Source organism: Hemiscyllium ocellatum, chromosome 6 (genome assembly GCF_020745735.1).
Source record: "Hemiscyllium ocellatum isolate sHemOce1 chromosome 6, sHemOce1.pat.X.cur, whole genome shotgun sequence".
Taxonomy (NCBI): domain Eukaryota; kingdom Metazoa; phylum Chordata; class Chondrichthyes; order Orectolobiformes; family Hemiscylliidae; genus Hemiscyllium; species Hemiscyllium ocellatum.
Genome location: NC_083406.1, coordinates 94,983,374 through 95,004,258, shown reverse-complemented (window position 1 = coordinate 95,004,258; position 20,885 = coordinate 94,983,374). Strand labels below are relative to the sequence as shown.

General features: G+C 37.0%; 1 protein-coding gene across 10 annotated transcripts in view; it reads left to right on the top strand.

Annotated features, from left to right (window-relative positions):
* The window catches only part of supt20 (SPT20 homolog, SAGA complex component), a 62,961-nt gene that overhangs the window by 23,188 nt on the left and 18,888 nt on the right, over positions 1 to 20,885 (top strand). For all 10 annotated transcript variants that reach the window (XM_060826152.1, XM_060826153.1, XM_060826151.1 and 7 more), the window contains 7 exons: positions 42 to 74; positions 170 to 287; positions 1,149 to 1,257; positions 2,607 to 2,768; positions 10,040 to 10,352; positions 14,397 to 14,551; positions 20,000 to 20,058. In XM_060826152.1, coding sequence (XP_060682135.1) covers positions 42 to 74; positions 170 to 287; positions 1,149 to 1,257; positions 2,607 to 2,768; positions 10,040 to 10,352; positions 14,397 to 14,551; positions 20,000 to 20,058 — 949 coding nt within the window. The remainder of the gene's footprint in view (positions 1 to 41; positions 75 to 169; positions 288 to 1,148; positions 1,258 to 2,606; positions 2,769 to 10,039; positions 10,353 to 14,396; positions 14,552 to 19,999; positions 20,059 to 20,885) is intronic.

The window sequence follows — 20,885 nt, the reverse complement described above, 5'->3', positions numbered from 1 at the left end:
ATCCACAAATCCAAACTAAAAAACATTGTTTTGTACAACAGGTTCCCTATAGGTACAAAAGCAGAAGCTGACAGGTGAGTGCGCTGCATTTTCTGTCCTCTACATTACTGGTTATTACAGTTTTCATAATAAGGGTATGGTGATTAAAATCTAACTTGTTAAACCTTAGGTTTGTAAGGCAGTATTTTGAGGTTTTGCAGCAGGACACCAAATGCCCAGTGAAGATTTCTCACAATTCAGCTGGCTCAGTGAGTCAGAGTCACTTATCTCCTGGGAAAGAAATTGAGGTGAGTTCACAGCATATGCTTCTCCATTTAGACTTTGAATTTTTAAAGGTTCAAGTTTGATTTGAATTCAGCACAATTACTTTTTTGAAGAATTCTGTCCATTTTCTTTATCTGTATCCATATTTTGGATAGTTCCTTTAGTGAAATTCTAATTGAAATTAGTTTTTTTTGTGTAGTAGAAACTCACCTTCAACAAACTTGTGATTTCTAAGCAAAGTTGAATTTAAGCATAAACTAATTATGCCTGTCTCTGGTATAAGTCCCTGTGAGACTATGCAACTTTCACTGCTCTTTATTTCAACCCTAAACTGGCACCTTTTCCATTTAAAACAAGGTAATATTTATATATAGTTCCTGATTTAATGTTGATTAATAACCCGAAGTAATTGTGTTACTGTCAGTCAGCAATCTTATTATGGAAGTTGCATGAGATTTTAATTAGGGAATAAAAAACTGTATAGTTTTAGCTTATAGTCTTCTACATGTAAAATATGTGCAATGGTGAAAAAAATTGATCTTCCAAAACAAAGTAAGGCCTATAATTTTCAGATTGGAATACTCACGTGTTACATGGCTGTCATAGTTACCTTCACACACATTGTAGTAGACAATGCAATCTGCATATTGTTAGGAACAAAGTGTGCAAAGGATGGAAATAATTTCCTGTGTAAAATGTTCTTTCATTTCAAAAATAACTAGTGTATTTGTTAAATGCTATGATGTAAATTATTGGTATGTTGTGATTATCAAAGTGAAAATAGCATGTGATCTAAAGAAAAATGTATTCTCTATATTCTGTACAATATTTATTTTATTAGCCATGTTCTTATTGTTTATAAGCCATGTTCTTATTTTTTATAGCAATCTGAAGAAATTTCTGGATCTGTCCAATCTTCTATACTGGGGAAGGGTGTGAAGCACCGCCCGCCACCCATTAAACTCCCTAGTGGCGCCAGTAACAGTTCTTCAGGTAAACGTTTCCATGATTGTTTATATCCCAACTGCAATAATCTCTGATTATGCCTATGTTGATTCACAAATGAAGATGATTATTCTTCAGAAGGATGGAACTGAAACATCTAGCAAAGATTTATTACCAAAATGTAACATTATGTTGTGACTTCTTGGGGTTAAGGTACTACTCTATGCTAGCCTTATTATTTCATAGTGGCATTTCTGCTTTCTTGTACAGTGTCCATTCTCCTTCTCATTCCAATCCTTTCTGTTTTGATTGCATTTAATTAAGGGATTAAGAAATCCAATGATAATCATTCTTCATGTAGATAAAAATCAATATATTGGCTTTACAAATCAAATAAAAATGGTGAAAATCCTCATCTGTACTCTTCACGAATAAGATGAAGGGTAGTAATTAAAAGATATTCTTGAAAGGCATGTGAGTAATTTTCTTATGTTGCCAAACACCTTTTGGCTGCTCTGTTTGTCTGCTGAAGTGAGAAATCTATAAATGTGATTATTTTAAAATGGTAACGTGATTAATTTAAAACACATAATTAATGCAAATAAAATTTGGGCTTTTATCCACTTGTAACATTATTGTTAAAATTCTCCATGTTGTTCTTCCTTCATTCCTACTTGATGTTGCAGATGATCATCGAAAATGCTGTTATTTGATAAGTTAAATACCTTTAGAGTCAGCATATATCTGATCTTGAGGACCAAGAAGTACAAAGATAGATAGATAGATATACACATATATTTGCTCAATCATGCCTCATCTGACCAAGTTGTTAGATTACAACTGTTGTGTGCTTGAAACTGGAAAAATTAAAGAGAAAAACTCCTCAAGGTTTGACATTATTTACAAGTAATATGATAGATAATTTACTTAATATAGGTTACTAATTTGAGTGGACTCTCAAGGATGTTCTGATTGCATTAATAATTCTGGTTTCTTCTTTGAAAGAAGAATGAGTCACTGCAGGATACTGTTGCTTGTATTCTTGGAGGTGTACGCTTTGGAAAAAGTAAGGATAGATTGGGAAGTAAAAATTAAGAAAATAAGTTGGTGATCAATTAGAAAAGGAACAGATTTGTTGGATCAAGCAGTCTATTTCTGTTTATAAGTTTTCCTTTGTTTCCAGCAACAATAGTAGAAGAGATTTGACAAGGACTAGGAAACAAGTCCATCTATTTTCTTGTGGAGAAAAGTGTACCTAATGTCTTGGAGGATGAGCAAGACAGGGACTAAAAAATGCACGGAGTGGAAAATTAAGACATCCATTTGCCCAGAGCTTGATGGTAAATTTAATTTTAAAATAGAATAGTGAACTAAAATATGTTCTTGCTCTGTTTTAGGAAATGTCTTTAGTCCGTTGCAATCAAGTGGCCACCTGAAATCCACAACTCCCCCTCCTCCACCAACCAAAAGTGTTAATCTGTCTAGAAAGCATTCTATGGATCTTAATCAAGTGAACATCCTCTCACCACCAGCCATGTCTCCAGTGGGTTCTTCACAAAGTGAGTGGAATAACTAGCAACATATTTGTGACTAGTTCTCTGTAAATAGTGTATATACACATTAAGAAGTTAAATTGCTTAGTATGGCTTTTCCCTAAAATGCCTTCTCTAATGTTGAATTTGTGCCACATTTAAATGTATTATTTAATTAAGTTTGATGTATATAATTGTATAATACCTCATTTTGTATGTCTGTGTACTCAAAATAGTCAAAAGTAAAAATAAATGAGTGCTGTGGTTGACAAATTGAACCTTTTACAAGCATTGGTGTAAAATGAATGTGTAAAAGAGTTGATGATAAAAGATAGTGATAATTTCAATGAATTGGAGTTTACATGCTTGGGGTACTGTAATCCTATAAAACACGAGGTAAAAGACAAAGCAAAATTACTGAAAGAAACGCATCAAATATTAACCTTAGAAGTGGTCAAATGGCATTAGAAATGTGAACTGGAGTTGTTAAATTACCATAGGTGATAGCAGCAGCTTGCATTTATATAGCGCCTTGAGGAAAATCTGGACAAAGTGCTTCAGAGGAGTGCTATCAAACAAAATTTCACACCAATCCACAATAAGAGCAATGACCAAAAGCTTGGTCAAAGAAGCATTTCTAAAGGAGCATCTTAAAGGAGGAAAGAGAGGCATATTTCAGGGTTTGAGAACATGAAACTGGGAACTGGACTGCCGCTTTGAACCCGCTCTGCTGTTCAGTGTGATCATGTCTGATCTGACTGTGGCCTTAACTCAAGTTTTCTGCCCTTCTCCCTTTGTACTCAATCAAAATAACCTTGTCAAGTGAATCCAGGCCAGAGAGTGCTCTATGAAGCAACAAGACAGGTGTTTTCCTCGATAATGGTGCATGACAGACCTAGTGAGTGTCCTAGCATACTAAAAACAATTAACCTAAATATGTAACTCTAACAACATAGCCAACCATTAACAACCACAAAAGTGTCTAGATCGAGTTAGCACTGCTGCTTCACAGAGCCAGAGACCCGGGTTCAATTCCCACCTCAGGCGACTGTGTGGAGTTTGCACATTCTCCCCGTGTCTGCGTGGGTTTCCTCCGGGTGTTCTGGTTTCCTCCCACAACCCAAAAATGTGCAGGTTAGGTGAATTGGCCATGATAAATTGCCCGTAGTGTTAGGTGAAGGGATAAATGTAGGGGAATGGGTCTGGGTGGGTTGCGCTTCGGTGGGTCGGTGTGGACTTGTTGGGCCAAAGGGCCTGTTTCCACACTAAGTAATCTAATCTAATCAAATGATCAACTGACTGAATTCCTGCTGCTGTCTGCCATAGAGAATTCCAAAAATTAAGGACCCTTTGTGAGAGGGAATTTTTCCTAATCTCTGTCTTAAACTGAGCTCTTAATTCTGGAACCCCACAAGGGGAAACATTTTCTCTGAGCCTGATCATCTCATATTCTACTAAACTCTCATGAGTGTAGGCTTAGTCTGCTTAACCTTCCCTCACAAAACGAGCCCTTCGCATCAACTTACTAAACCCTGTCTGAACAATCTGCAATGCAAGTATATTCCTCCTTAATTAAGGAGACCACACTGTCCGCAGTACTCTAGCTGTGGTCTCACTAGTGCCCTGAACAGTTGTCGTAAGACTTCTGTACTTTAATTCATTCTCCCTCACATTACTTGTATATGAGCCATTTTTTTGTGGTTCATATACAAGGACACAGGACACCTATGTCCCCCATGTCCTAACGCATTCTGCCATCCCTTTCCATTTTTAGTTCAATTGCTTTTGTGTTTTTCCTGCCAAAATGGTCAATGTCACATTCATCTTTATTCTCCATCTGTTAACTTTTTGCCAACTCAACCTAACTATATATCCCTTTTACAGATTCTTAGAATCCCCCTCACAGTTTGCTTTCCTAACTGGATTTGTAATCTAAGCGATTAGGCTGCAAAATAATTGGTCCTCTCAGCCAAGTGAATAATATAGTTTTAGTAAATAGTGAAGGTCTCAACACTGATATCTTTGGTACTTCATTATTTTCAGTTTGAAAACTGAAAATATTCTCAGTTATCCAACTATCTGGTTTCCTGTTAAATAGCCAATGCTATACCTGGACTAATAGACTACTCCTAACGCCATGAGGTATACACACCTGAAGGCACAGCTACCAGTGGTAAAAAGTGGTAGAAATTAGGAATGTACAGAAATGTCAGAATTTGGAGGAGCGCAATGACCTTAGAGGGTTATAGGGCACAAGGAAGTTACAGAGATGGCAAGGGCTAAGGATGTGGAGATGTGAAATAATGATGAGAACTTTAAAAATTATAAATTACCAGATTAAGACCCGATATTCATAGCAAGCACAATGGTAGCAGATGAACAGAACTTGGTACTTGAATTACTTTGCAGTAATCTTGCATACAGAGTAGATGATTTTTCCCCCCCCACCTCACAACAGTACTTAACAATATGAAATGGATGAAAACTACAAAGCAGATCAGATAAGTGATGTTTGTTTTTAGATAACATGTTAAACACAGTTCCTGTCTGCCTGATCTAGTCATTTGAGTAAATGTTAAAGGTTCTGCTCCACTGTTTAAAGGAAGTCACTATTACTTGATCAGTACCAGCTAAAGATTGGCATAGCTTTTTGGGGAATATTGCTGGCACAGAATGGCTTTTGTGTTGTTCACATAACAATGGCTGGACTTCAAATGGTATTTCTCTGAATGCAGTGCTTTGCAGTGTTTAGACATGAAAAGTACTGTATAAAAATGTAGTGATATATTTCAATATAAATATTTTGTAGCAATTATTTTTATTTGTTACAACATTTTTGCTTAAATTACTCTTGTAAGTCACTGTACTGTCTCACAATTGTAATAACTGCATCAAACTCCTTTATAGTACACCTTGATAATTAACTGGAAAAAAAAGGTGAAGAATAGCTAATACTTTAGAGCACTTCAGTGCCAATGTAAGTGAGACTTGTGGAGAGAATTTGTCTCTTCAGTAATTTTTAAAATAATTTATCGCGCACACACAGTGCACGTTTTTGAACTGTTAGAGACTTTGTATATGCGTTAATGTAAATGCATGTTAATTTGCAATGTGTGTGTGCCCCTAGAGATGCTGAGTTATGGTTCACGAGCCAAGACAAAGTCAAGTGCGTGTTTTTCCACAATACAATTTATTTTTCACCTTTAGATGTACCACTAGGGTACATGCATATAACTGTTAAACTCATCTACAGAATAAAGCAATTCCTGCAGCTATGTGGAATTGATCTGAATAGATTTACATGTGGCTATATTAAAATTGGAAGCAGTATTATTGTAAGTATTCAGTGGTTGAACCTTCTAAAATATTTAAGAATAATTGATTCATCTTCCTTATAAAGTAAATCTTCTACTGCCAGACCCTTACTGGTGTCATTCTGCTCAAATCTAATCCTTTACTGTCTTAAATCTTATTCATGTGAAGCCTCAGCTACAAAGTAAGCCTGAGATATTGGTCGAGCAAGTAAACCTAACAGTAAAGAGAAATTTTAGGAGAGCGTAGAGGAACAAATTAATTTTAAAATTAATTAATTTTACATCTATTTAAGGGACTGAGTTGGTTCCAAACAGTATGTAAAGATTTTACTTTAGAAATTATTTGAGTCATGGTATGCATTTGAAAATCTGATTCTTTTTCACTGGCAATGGTTAGCAGAACATCTAAACCAGGACAGTCACATGAGATTGTCCACTTCTTTAAGAGAATTCCAGGCAAGCTGTCTTCAACTTTTGTAAATGTACATTTGGTGGTATAACTGTGCAGCTCAAGATGGCTCAAAGGATTTCTGGAAATTATTTGCTGAGAATTTCTAAGTTAAAACTAAAAGCTATAAGTAAATTGACAACCCACATAATCATTATATCAAGCAATCTACTGGGGATGTTGAAGTTGAGCCTGAGAATTTAAAGCAATCTAAAGTTAAGTAAAATTAGAATTCTTTTTATTAGTAATTTCAGTACAATTTATAGCTTATAGCTCTGAGGTTAATGCCATCATCACTAAAGATTTTTCATATTTCTTGAAATGACATCATAATTTACATACTCTGCAATTTGTACCTTGGTTTGTTTCATAATATTTAAAATTTATGTCTGCCTTGTACCATTTTCGTTACCTAAAATGTGATATAAACAGAATAAAAACCATTTGATGCAATGTATATATACCCTGCTTGTTACATTAACTGTAACATATTCTTTTACTTAAAGTCATAGAGATACACAGCACAGAAAAAGACCCTTCGGTCCAACCCGTCCATGCCAACAAGATATCCTAACCTAATCTAATCCCATTTGCCAGCTCTTAGCAATATTCCTCTAAATCCTTCCTACTCATATACCTATTCAGATGCCTTTCAAATGCTGTAATTGTACCAGCCTCCACCATTTCCTCTGGCAGCTCATTCCACACACGTACCACCCTCTGTGTGAAAAAGTTGCCCCTTAGGTCCCTTTCATATTTTGCCCCCTCACCCTAAACCTATGCCCTCTAGTTCTGGACTCCCCACCCCAGGGAAAAGACCTTGTCTATTTATCCTATCTTTGTCCCTCATGGTTTTATAAACCTCTATAAGGTCACCCCTCAGCCTCAGAGAAAACAGCCCCAGTCTGATCAGCCTTTCCCTATAGCTCAAATCCTCCAACCTTGGCAACGTCCTTGTAAATCTTTCCTGAACCCTTTCAAGTTTCACAGCATCCTTCTGATAGGGAAGAGACCAGAATTGCACATAATATTTCAGAAGTGAAATACGGGCGGCACGGTGACAGTGGTTAGCACTGCTGCCTCACAGCGCCAGAGACCCAGGTTCCATTCCCGCCTCAGGAGACTGACTGTGTGGAGTTTGCATATTCTCCCCGTGTCTGCGTGAGTTTCCTCCGGGTGCTCCGGTTTCCTCCCACTGTCCAAAGATGTGCAAGTCAGGTGAATTGGCCATGCTAAATTGCCCGTAATGTTAGGTGAAGGGGTAAGTGTAGGGGTATGGGTGGGTTGCGCTTTGGCAGGTCGGTGTGGACTTGTTGGGCCGAAGGGCCTGTTTCCACACTGTAGGTAATCTAATCTAATTAAAGTGGCCTAACCAATGTCCTGTACAGCCGCAACAAATCTTATACTCATCTAACCATAGATGGGTTCATGCTAGTATGTGTTTTGGGGTGTCCACTGGTCATGAAAGACGCTATATAAATGCAAGGGGCTAGATTAGAGTGGTGCTGAAAAAGCACAGCAGGTTAGACAGCATCCGAGGAGCAGGAAAATCGACGTTTCGGGCAAAAGCCCTTCATCAGGAATGGAAGCTATATAAATGCAAGTCTTTTCATTTTCAAGAATTATTACATTTGAGATTTGGGGAATATAGAAACTAGGATCAGGAAGGCCTTTGAATCTGCTGCACCTTCATTATGATCATGACTGATCTTTTATTGTCATTATGCTTTATGGAGATCTTTGACTTAAATGTCTTCATCCTATGTGGCTAAATTTTTTGTCTGGACACTGCAGCCATGGCTTGATCAAGTTGATAATTGATCTGAAAATTTGGACAAGCTGCTAATTTGGTTTAGTGATACAGGCACACTGGAAATAGTCTGAGTTTGACCAGCACATGAGAGGAAACTTTTTCTACAACAAGAAGATGCACAAATCCGAGAAATCACAACCTCGTGTTGAAACTGATCTTGAGTCAATTAATGAACTGAAGTTTTCAATATGAAATAAACAGAGGGTATATAAATAGTATGGAAATAGATGGTTGGAGAAAATGCAAAACAAAAAGAGTGGAAGGAGATTCTAAAAGTTGAGAATTATTTGAAGCAGCTTTGAAAATGACCAATGTGACTGAAGAATTAAGTTGCTGGAATCTATATTTGAACCAGAAAATTAATAATGATCTAGGGGGATAGAGAGGTCTCAAGTTTTATTGGAGGAGTATGTGTCAGACCAGTGAAGGACTCAAAGGATAAAACATTTACAGGATGAGAAACAAGCTAAATCAAAGTATATAAACATAATATTGCAAAAGTAAACTACATTAATTTTACATATTTGTCAATTATTTTAAAGTAATTTTCTTCTGAATTTGGATTCCTGGATACAATACATCAAAGCATATAAAAAAGTGAATTCATTGCTTTTGAACCTAAATCTAGTAGCTGTAATACAATGTAACATTCCATCATTGGGATTTTTTTGACAGATGGATTACAACTATAGAGTTTGTTTTTTATTCCATACTTGTTTCAAAACCTCCTGCATAGTTTGTGAAAATATAGAACAAATTACTGATTTCTTGCGATACCCACCAAGATAAATTTCCCACTTTGTTAAATGTGAAGGACATTTGTAGAGTTCCAATTGGACTGATTTGGGTGCTAAACTTAAGACAGTGTGTTCTTTTTCACTTAACATTCACATGGTATATTCAAATTTCTGTTCAGATCTTTTATTTGTGGACTCTCAAATTGACCTCTTGTTTTTTTTTAATAGAGCTTTACAAGGAATTCTGCTATTCAAGATAAAATTTGACTGTACAGTTTTTACGTTTCAAAATTAACTTTGTTGGAAGAGCCTTAAAACACTTAAAAGCACAACTGTTATTAAAGTTTCATTCTTATCTTTGGTACAAGCTGTCCCCAAAGTATATTCACTTGTTTTCCAATTTCTAAAAATTATCAATAGTTGCAATACAACAACTTGTTTCCTTTGTATGTATGATTATTGCCATTTATGTATTACCACTGCTGATTATTGCACTTAGAACTGAGTAAAAGATTAATTCACGTTGGTACTTCATTCCATGTATGGCTAAAATATGCTATTAAACTACTTAATTGTATAATATCACAATATGTATTAAATATTTAACTATTTTGATACATATCGGCAAAGGTTTAAAGTTACAGCTACTGACCGAGGTCTGATTTTTTTTCTCTAATAATTACTCGGGCAGTGGAGCACTTCTTCAAAGGCTAGTTTTCCTATTTAGATATTGCAGCTGCAGTGTTAAACTATAATATTATTCAAACTAAATAGGTGGAAAGTGACTTGATTTCCAGCTTACAGATGACCATGCAATCCACTTGACAATAGTACATACAATTGCAAGTCACTTTTTCTGTTTATTTGAGTAAATTTGTTTCCCCTTCACATTAACATTAAATGTTTCTTTTTGGTCAGTTTTACAGAAAACCTCTACTTCGGTTTTAAAGTAATAACCTAGCACTTTTTGTTTTCTTAATGAGCAGGATCTGGGACTCCCAAGCCATCTACCCCCACACCAACCAACACCCCTTCATCAACTCCACACCCTTCTGATGTGCAAACCCCAGCATCTACAGCCACTCCCTCAGCTACCCCATCAACACAAGAATCAGGCCTCAATCCGCAGACCCTTTTAACCCCTTTTGCCCAACAGCAGATGGCTCTCAGTCAAGCTCTGCCAGTAATGACCATTCCTCTTTCCACTATGGTAACTTCCATTACAACAGGGAGTTCATCCTCCCAGGTGATGACAAACCCAGCGGGTCTCAACTTCATCAATGTAGTGGGCTCAGTTTGGTAAGAATATTTATAAATCTTTTAACCCTATTTAAAACATTTTAATTGTTGTATTAATCATAAAAGCCAAAGTGTACTTTTACTTTATTTCAATGTTATTGACTTTTGCTGTTGCTAACTGTGATAACAACATGTCCTGACTTTACATTCAGCATCTTTCATACACTGCAGAAGCAAACTCATCAGATTGCAGAGTGAAATAATGTCTGCCTTGATGCCATAATGACAGATACAGCAAAATTATGCCTTTCTCTTTGCTGCTCTTCCTTTATACTGTGGTTCTGCATGATGAGTTTTATAGTTTTCCACAAGCTTGTTTAGTCCAGTTGTTTTGGTTGTTGAAGAGGTTTTATGGCTTCAGAAACATAAGGAAAGGTTTAACTTACCAGATGTAAGTAAGAGCTCAAAGAGTTCGAAGTAACATTAACGTGGAGTAAAGATGGGTCAATGGACAGAAAGCACAGTAGAATTGGACATTTTCAAGGTAGTTAGCTGTCATTAGTAAAGTGTTACAAGGATCAGTGCTGAGGCCTGAGCTATTTGCAGTCTATGTTCATGATTTGGATGAAGAGATGGAAATTATTGTGTTCTAAGCCAGCTGATTATATACAGCTGTATGGTGATGAAAGCTATGAAGGGGACACAAAGTGCCAGCGAAAGATAACTGAGTGGGAAACAAAGTTGGTAGATGGAGTATAATATAGACAACTGACAGCAGTTTGATAAGAATAGAAAAGAAAAATATTTTTAAAAGACTTGAAACTTAAATATTGATGTAGATAGATATTTGGGTGTCTTATATAAGGAATGCAGTTATGTATGTACCGTAAACAATTAGAAAAGCAAATGGCACGTTTATCTTTCTTTCAAGGGGTCACAAGTACAAGAGTAAAGAAGTCTTGCTATTGTTACACACGCTTTGGTGATACCACACATGGAGTATTGTGCGTAGTCTTAGTCTCCCTACCTAAGAGAGGATATCCTTGACTTGAAGGTAATACAGCAAAGATCCTACTAGATTAGCTCCTGGGATGTTAGGATTATGCTTTGATAAGAAACTGAGGAAAGCAAACCTATGTGAGCAGGAGTGCTGTAGAATAAAATGTAACCTCGTTATCAAACCCTTCAGACTTTTTCATGGTATTGTTTATGAGAGACAGCTTACCCTGGTTGGGGAAACAGGCTTTGAAAAGCTCTCGAGCATGTCATAAAACATGTGTGGATAACAAAATTGAGGTATTATTTCAAGCCATTAAAAAATTCATCCAGTATTTTCAGATACTACCTGACCTGAGTGTTTTGCTACATTTTCTATTCATTTCAGCGTGCAGGGAATAATGTTTTTTAGATTTGTGTTCAGTTTTTTTCTACTCTTTCAAATCACTAAGTCACCTCATTTCATGCTTTCTTTGAAATTTTCTTTAGCCATACTTCTTGCCCATTCTCTTTATCATGCCATCTGAAATTATCATTTGATCATCTTGGCCCACTTGAGTTTTGCCTTTAAAGCTAATAATTATTTCATAGGATAAATTCAGAATATTGGTTTTAGACAACATTTAATAACTGGAACATGTTTTTGTACTATTACAAGCCAATTTTTAGATTTAATTTTTAATTGTTGACTGGTTTTGACAGTTTAGTTTTCCTTCAGGTGTTTGATATAAGTAAAGAAAAATGTTGCCTTCCTCCAGAGTAGCCTGGTTTACTCCAATTAATCAGTAATCCTTTTCCCTCAGAAAATGATGCATTATTCGCTAGTTATCTCAAGCACTTGTAATCAAACATCCAAGTCTTTTCACATTACAGCACAATCAGTATTCAACATAACAGATAATTCAGAATAAACACTTTCTATTGATTGTGGAAGGAAATTAAACTGCTTACCTTGTACAGTCATCCTCATTACTAAGAAGCATTCCCCATGAAGTAAAATTTCTTTCTTCTAGCCCCTTTATCCCTCCAGTTAGAGAAGAAATGTTCATGATATAATTTGTATAACTCGCTTCTCAAAAACAATTGCATTTCATATATTATTCCATGTACTACAGAAATGGTGCAATGTTCTCTTTATATCTGTGGCATTCTTAAAAGGTGATGATTTTCATTGGCATTATATAAATAAGCAAGTATTGAGAAGATCTGTAGCTCAGGTTGAGGTTCTGCACACTGAACTGGAAGGTTCATTTTCAGATGTTTCATCACCATACTCGGTAACATCTTCAGTGAGCCTCCAGACGAAGCGCTGCTGGTGTTTTCTGCTTTCTGTTTTTATGTTTCCTGCTTTCTATTCCTATACTAATAGGAAGCAGGAAATACCAGCAGTGCTTTGTCCAGAGGCTCACTATAGATGTTACCTAGTATGGTGAAGAAACATGTGCAAATGACCTTCCAGCTCAGCAAGCAAACCTACATCCAGATATATAAGTAAATGTTCATTCAAAGATAAAGTTCAAAGACAGCCTGATAAAGTGTTGAATTTTTCTTAGAACTTTTAATAGTACAATTGGAATGAAGTATTAACAAAATAGAAATATTATCTATTTGTGCATTACAAGAACAAAGCTCAACCACCAGTTCTAAATCATTGAAAGTTTATTTTTATGAAAGAGTTGTATATCTGATCAAATACAGTATGTGCCGTTCAATGTATTTATTGCTATTTTAACCCTTTCTAATTCAAAACCTTTCCAAATGATCAACTTTTTGGGTAATAGTTAAACCCTCCCCCATCCAATTAATTAATGCTGCTACTGAGTCAGCATATTAAAATGGCAAAAGTGCTACAAAATGTTATCATCAATGTTAAAACTGGAATTGTAACCAGAAATAAATATTTTGAGTTTGTTTTGTCTTGATGTGAAAGGAGAGCCAAGGAAGAGTACTTCCAGTATTAAGTATAGTCCTCTGTGTATCATACACCTTTAATGTTTTTAAGTAATTACCCTTTGAATCATGTTGGTAAATAGTCTTCCTGTCAGAGACCTAACATTCTAACTTCCATTCTCACCCAGCACTGTTACCATTGTGCAGAATTAGAATACAGTTAATTTCCCTGAAATGAATGATTATGCTTTGAATAGACATGAATGTCCATCTAAAAACATGTGAACTGCATATCAATTATTGGCACAACAATACACATCCAAGCTAAGATATATCGGATCTCCTTAACCTCCAACATCACAATGATGGCAGAATTCACTACAGTCCAAAGTCTTAATGGACAAAAAAAATTGTAAAACAATAACTTATTTCCAATTACTGTTAATATATGTATAAGTATATACTTTTTTCTTAATATTTAATTATTGATACCTGAACGCATTTTTAAAGTGTCTTAACCACATCATATTAAATAATGTCATATATGGCAATGGTACAAGCAATTATAGAATACTATTTGACAATACTATGAAAGGTCTGTTAAGGCTTGGAATCTGTTTTGAGAATTTTAAAATTACAGTATCTGTTAAAATTGCTACTCCAATAAATGAAAGTAAATCAGATTTCAAAAATTTAAAACATTTATGGACATAATTTTGTTGCCTTTCCTAAATGCTTGCACTTCCTTTATGTAAACTTAAATTGATTACAAGTAGCCACTTATACTCCATGTGTGGTCTAAGTCATATGGTGTTGAATGTTACTACTTGCTTGGTATGGTATTCTGTGGTTCTAACTGCATGTTTCAAAATTTTTGCTTGTCTTTTTAATTATCCTAATTGTGATGACACATATGTCTGTTTGGTCAGCTTTTATACGAGATCTTTTACCTGATTTATTTACATAAATCTCAACAGGCACAAAGTTAATTTCCTATAACCATATTAGATATGTAATTTCATGATTGCGTAGCTTCACACTAAGTCTGCATGTTTATTTTAACCCTTTTGTTTACAAGTGATGCTGAGAAAAATATGTGACCTATTAGTTACAATAAATCAGAAACATATGTAAAATATATTTGTTTTTTCCACTAAAGTAAAACAGAAGTGTGTGGATAATATATTTATTTTTTTCTCCACCCCACCCCATCCCTAGTGGAGCACAGACATTGATGAGTGGCTCAAATCCTATGCTGGGGAGTAATGCTGGTACCATAACTCCTTCAGGTTTAAATCTAAGCAGCATTCTACCACCAGCAGGACTGGTGCCAAGCTCACTGCCAGCTGCCATGCAATCTGCAGCTCAAGCAGGTTAGTACTGAGCGAGACACTTGGTCTGTGAGGTTCTTGAAATATTTGAAACAATTACTCTTTATCTTGTATACTTTTTGCTTTCAGTGTACCTGCACTTTAGGAAATCCCTCTTAACATTGGTTAAAATTGTGTGAAATCCAGAATTTTCTTTTCAGCTTGGATATGGAAAAGAAAAAAAAAACTGAGTCACAATTGTTATAGCTCTGACGAAAGTCATTCAAGCCATTGTCTACTATAACGACACTTTCATTTTATTTTCTGTTATGCTGTTTGCGAACTGAAATGGAAAAATAACTGTTAAGAACCATGGATTGTGGGATTGCTGCACTTTAAAAACAAGTTACTGAAACTCATTGTATGTGCTTTATTTTTCTGTGTTCTAGCAGTGGGGGAAACTGTCAATGGCATGGCATCAAGGGATATGTGTAGGGCTAGACTTAACCAACAACATGCAGCTGATTGGGTTTGTGCAGTTGTGACCAATCGTGGATGCCAAAGATAATCAGCCTGATGGCGACTTTCAAATTGGTTCCCAGGTGGCTAAACAATTTATGTGGACAATACAGGGTGGAAGCCTTTGGACCTCTGAATTGATTGGGCAGATTGTGTGTTTTCATTCTGAAGTAGTTTTACCTGAAGCCAGAAGAAACATGATTATTTTTCACCCACCATTTGCTGTGAACTGTTGCCTTTAAAGAGTAACTTAAGGGACTTTACAGTTATGTACTAATCATCTTGCACCTGCAGCGAAGGAATCTGGAGAAAAAAGATTGAAGAACCGAATATCCTGGCAAGTTAAAGGATCACTTGTACCTCCACACACATCATCTATTGCATCCGCTGCACCCAATGTGGCCTCCTCTATATTGGGGAGACGGGCCGCTTACTTGCGGAACGCTTCAGAGAACACCTCGGACGCCCGGACCAACCAACCTAACCACCCCGTGGCTCAACACTTTAACTCTCCCTCCCACTCCACCGAGGACATGCAGGTCCTTGGACTCCTCCACCAGCAGAACATAACAACACGACGGCTGGAGGAGGAGCGCCTCACCTTCCACCTGGGAACCCTCCAACCACAAGGGATGAACTCAGATTTCTCCAGTTTCCTCATTTCCCCTCCCCCCCACCTTGTCTCAGTCGGTTCCCTCAACTCAGCACCGCCCTCCTAACCTGCAATCTTCTTCCTGACCTCTCCGGCCTATCACCCTCACCTTGACCTCCTTCCACCTATCACATCTCCATCGCCCCTCCCCCAAGTCCCTCCTCCCTACCTTTTATCTTAGCCTGCTTGGCACACTCTCCTCATTCCTGATGAAGGGCTTATGCCCGAAACGTCGAATTTCCTATTCCTTGGATGCTGCCTAACTTGCTGTGCTTTAACCAGCAACACATTTTCAACAACGATCATCCTAGCAAGCCTTATGAAATGGTGCTATTGAGCTGTGGTTCCCAGTTGTTTCTCTTCATTCCTAAAACCACGTTTTTTTGTTTGCCTGTGTATGTATGTATGTGAATTTTAGAAGGGAGTTCGAGTTCTAACTAGTAGAGCCATACATTGATATTCATAGCCGTTTACTTATTATTAGAATTTACTTATTTGCAATAAATGGTTATCTTTAAGTACAGGAACCTGGTCACTGTTTTCTGTTAACTTGGTTCCATCACATAGGTATTTGGGATGTTGAATGCTTTGATTATATTGTCAACATTTTGCTAATCCCAAGAGCACTGGGCTTTCAGAATCCAGCACACTTTCCCAAATGGATCATAATACTGCTGCTTGAAAGGGTTCAGAAAAGATTTACAAGGATGTTGCCAGGGTTGGAGGAATTGAGCTATAGGGAGACGTTAAACAGACTGAGGCTGTTTTCCCTGGAGCGTCGGATGCTGAGGGGTGACCTTATAGAGGTTTACAAAATCATGAGGGGCATGGATAGAATAAATAGACAAAGTCTTTTCCCTGGGGTTGGGGAGTCCAGAACTAGAGGGCATAGGTTTAGGGTAAGAGGGGAAAGATATAAAAGAGACCTAAGGGGCAACTTTTTCACACAGAGGGTGGAACATGTATGGAATGAGCTGCCAGAGGATGTGGTGGAGGCTGGTACAATTGCAACATTTAAGAGGCATTTGGATGGGTATATGAATAGGAAGGGTTTGAAGGGATATGGGCCATGTGCCGGCAGGTGGGACTAGATTGGGTTGGGATATCTGGTCAGCATGGACAGGTTGGACCGAAGGGTCTGTTTCCATTCTGTACATCTCTATGACTCTATACTGAGTTCCATTCCCCTGCTTGCTTCTTGTAGCTCTGCACATTATTCATTTTCAGAAAGCAATCTAATTCCCATTTGAATGCTTCGATTGAATCTGTTTCCATCGCACTCTCAAGAAGTGCTTTGTGAACCCTTAATGAAAAAAACTTCCTCTCTTGTTGCTTTAGCTTTTTTTTCACCAAGTACTTTAAATCTGTGTCCTCTCATTCTTCATCCTTTCATGAATGGCAACAGTTTCTCCTTATCTATTCTGTCCAAACAAATCTCCTCTCAAGCTTCACATCTCCACAAAATATAATCCCAAGTTTTTGTAGCCTTTTTATTATTTCACTGGCCTGCATGTGTTGCTGATCGCTGATTGATTGCTTGAGAATTGATTAGCTCTCTTGGCCTTTTCGCATGGCAGTTAAGGGTCAATTTTGATATAGAGGGAGTGCAGTGAAGGTCTGCCAAATTATTTCCTCTGATGGCAAGCTGACATATGAGGAGAGATTCAGTTAGTTAGGATTGTATTCACTGGAATTTAGATGAATCATGATAGATGTCACAGAAACCTATAAAATTCTAACAGTGAGATAGGAATTTTGGATGCAGGAAAGATATTCCCAGTGGAGAAGGAGTGCAGAACCAGGGGTAATAATTTAAGGGGTCAACCTTATAGCACTGAGATGAGGAGAAATTTCTTCACCCGTGGAGTGGTGAGTCTGTTGAATTCACTACCATAGAAAGTACTTGAGGCCTGAATGTTATGTATTCAAGAAGAAGGTAGATCTAGCTCTTGTGTGAAAAAGGATTAAGGGATGTGGTGGGGGCTGGGATTAGGGTATTGAGTTTGCATATCAGCTGTGATCATGTTGAATGGTGGAGCAGGCTCAAGAGTGTATTCCTGCTCTTATTTTCTATGTTTCCACGTAACCACGTTGCTGTGTACCTGGCATTCTCTTGTAATGTAAGGTAGACTTCCTTCCCTAAAATACACTAGTGAACCAAATAGGACTTTACAACAATCAACAGTGCTTATATCCCTTCAGTCAGAAGATGTGGGCTGCGCAAGCTGGGTCTGCATTTGTTATCCATCCCTAACTGCCCTTGAGAAGGTGTCGGTGAGCGGCCTTCCTGAATCACCACAGCCCATTTGTTTAGTGGCACCCTTAGACTATATTATAATTCCAGATTTTATTGAATTCGAACATCGTCATTTGCCATAGTGGGATTCACAGCCATGTTTTCAGAAAATTAGCCGGAGACCCTGGATTACTCATCCACTGACATTACCACTACGTCACCACGTGGTTCATTCTAGGGCTCATTTTCATGGGTCTTTTCTGCGCTCTGTCTAGCACCTTCACATCTATTCTGAAGTGTGGCACCCAGAATTGGTCTCAGTATTCTAGCTGAGACTGAACAAATGTCTTTTACAGGTTCAAAATAAACTCCTTATCCTGAATTCTATGCCCTAATTAATAAAACCTAGGATACTGTATGCTTTATTAATTGCATCCTCAACCTTCCTTGCCACATTCAATGATTTATGCAAACATATGCCTTGTTCACTTCACTCAATTCATCTATAGATTTGTACTCTTTATTTCATATTGTCTCTCCACATTCTTACAGCAAAAATTAATTATATTTCTCTGCATCGAACTTCATCTACCATTTGTCTGTGCATTCTCCCAATTTGTCCATGTCCTTCTGAGGTTCTTCCCAATCCGAACACAATTTATAATGTTTCCAAATTCCATATCATCTACAAACTTTGGAATTGTGCCCTGTAAGCTAAGGTTTGTGTCATTAATACATTATTAGAAGAGCAAGGGGCCCAGCACACCCCACCTAGGGAACTTCACTTCAAACCTTGCTCCATCATGTAATACATCCAATAACCACTAACTTGTTTCCTGTCACTTAGTCGGTTTCTTATCTGCTGGTGTCCCTTTTAGTCCACAACACCTTTGTTCACAAGTCTGTTGCATCGCACAATTTCAGAGGTCTTTGGCAAGTCCGTATCCACCACATGAAACAGCATCGTCCTCATCAACCTCTCTGTCACCTCTTAAAAAGTTAATTGCCAACATGGATAATTATCTGTAGAGTTTCTGATAGTTGTAAGCATGGTGGCTCAATGGTTAGCGCTGCTGCCTCACAGGGCCAGGTTCCCAGGTTCGATTCCTGTCTCGGGCGACTGTCTGTGTGGAGTTTACACATTCTCCCCATGTCTGCATGGTTTCCTCCCACAGTCCAAAGATGCGCAGGTTAGGTGAATTGGCCATGCTAAATTGCCCAGAGTGTTAGGTGCATTAGTCAGGGATAAATGTAGGGGAATGGGTCTGGATGGGTTGCTCTTTGGAGGGATGGTGTGGACTTGTTGGGCCAAAGGGCCTGTTTCCATACTGTATGGAATCAATCTAATCTAATCAAGCATGTGGAATGTATTGAAATTGAATAATCCAAAAGTTCTGTTTTCTAACTTAGCCAAAATAAAATTCAATCTGCACTAAATAAAATCAGAAATGAAGTGCTATAACTTGATGCTGCCAATGATGCAGTTTGAAGATGCTATCAAATCTGTTCAGATTCCAAATGTCAGATTGCATAACGTGTCTAAACTGACACAGTTGTTAGGTTAAAGTTTTAATCTTATTATGACCAAAATCTGAATTCAGATTGATTTTTTTTGGCTATCATTGTTTTGTTTTTCATTTTTGTTAGTGTAATGAGCACTCAAAATTAGAAATGACAATCACTTAATTTGTGTCCCAATATGTTAATAAATGTTTAGCTGCAATATTATTGTGCATACTCAAATGTTAAAAGCAGCGAATTGTTCATGGTGTTGATCATGGCATTTAGAGCAGGGATATGTGTATTATTCTTAATTTTATGGCTACTTTTAAATTCTCTCATTTCATCATAGAAGTTGCATCTGCTTATAGGTTCCAGGACAGCGACAGGACTTTTCCTTTAAAAGGATATTTTGCTTTTGAATAGTGTTACTATATACTAGATACAAGACGTGTTAATCTATTTGGAAATGTGACATTATAAATGCGTTGCAAATATTAGATATGTAGATACGCTTAAATTCTTTTGCCTGAACAAAAATAGTGATTTTGAACCAAATGATATACTATTCACAGAAAATAATATGTTATTGTTTTCCTTATAGGTGGTTCATTTGTTGGTTTAAAAAATTCTCCTGGTTTCCGACCATTGAATTTGCTTCAGGTAGGATTCATTGCGATTGTAATAGAGTATCCTGTATTATTTGAATTCATTATTAGTTAAAGTCAACTTCCCTGCCCTGGTTCTGAGATAACAGTTGCCTATGATGTTTCATGTTTGTCACCCAATGGTATTTTTGAAATATGGAACATGCCTGTTTATAATGGCATGTCAAGTTTAAATTCTGCTCAAGTTCAGCCCACAATTTGAACTTAAGAATTCCAAACAGCAACAACATGAATATCAATCCCACAGCTACTTTGATTTGAATATTTGTTAGTGCAAACTGAGAACAGGATTTATTTTACATAGAGACATAGAATCTCCATTTTAGCCCCAATTTCCTCTTCTCCACAGTATCCTGGCCTCTAATAGCAATTAAATCAAAATTGATTTTTAATAACTAAGGCAAAATATGTATCATGCCTTTGAGCAATTGAAGTTTTTGCAATGTAAATTTTCCAAAGGTTGGAACATCAAAATGCCTTTCTTAACATCAAAGTTAACTGACATTATAGATAGTTCTCTGTTAGGCACAATTCCTTTCCCAATCAAAACTGCTATATACGCTTTTTGTTTTGCAATAGCTCAGACATTCCATTATAACATTAATATTTGTTGCTATCAATTAGGAATTCTGAATTAATGATGAACAAATTATTTGAGGAAATAGTTATCCTTCATTTGTTAGAATCCTCCATCAGTGAATGAAAAGCTTTCTAAACTGCCATAAACTGCAGGCAAAGCCAACCATGTAAACAGTAACTTTGGAAATCAGAACAGTAAAACATTGGTAGCAGATTCCAGGGGGAAAAGTAACTACAGATTTG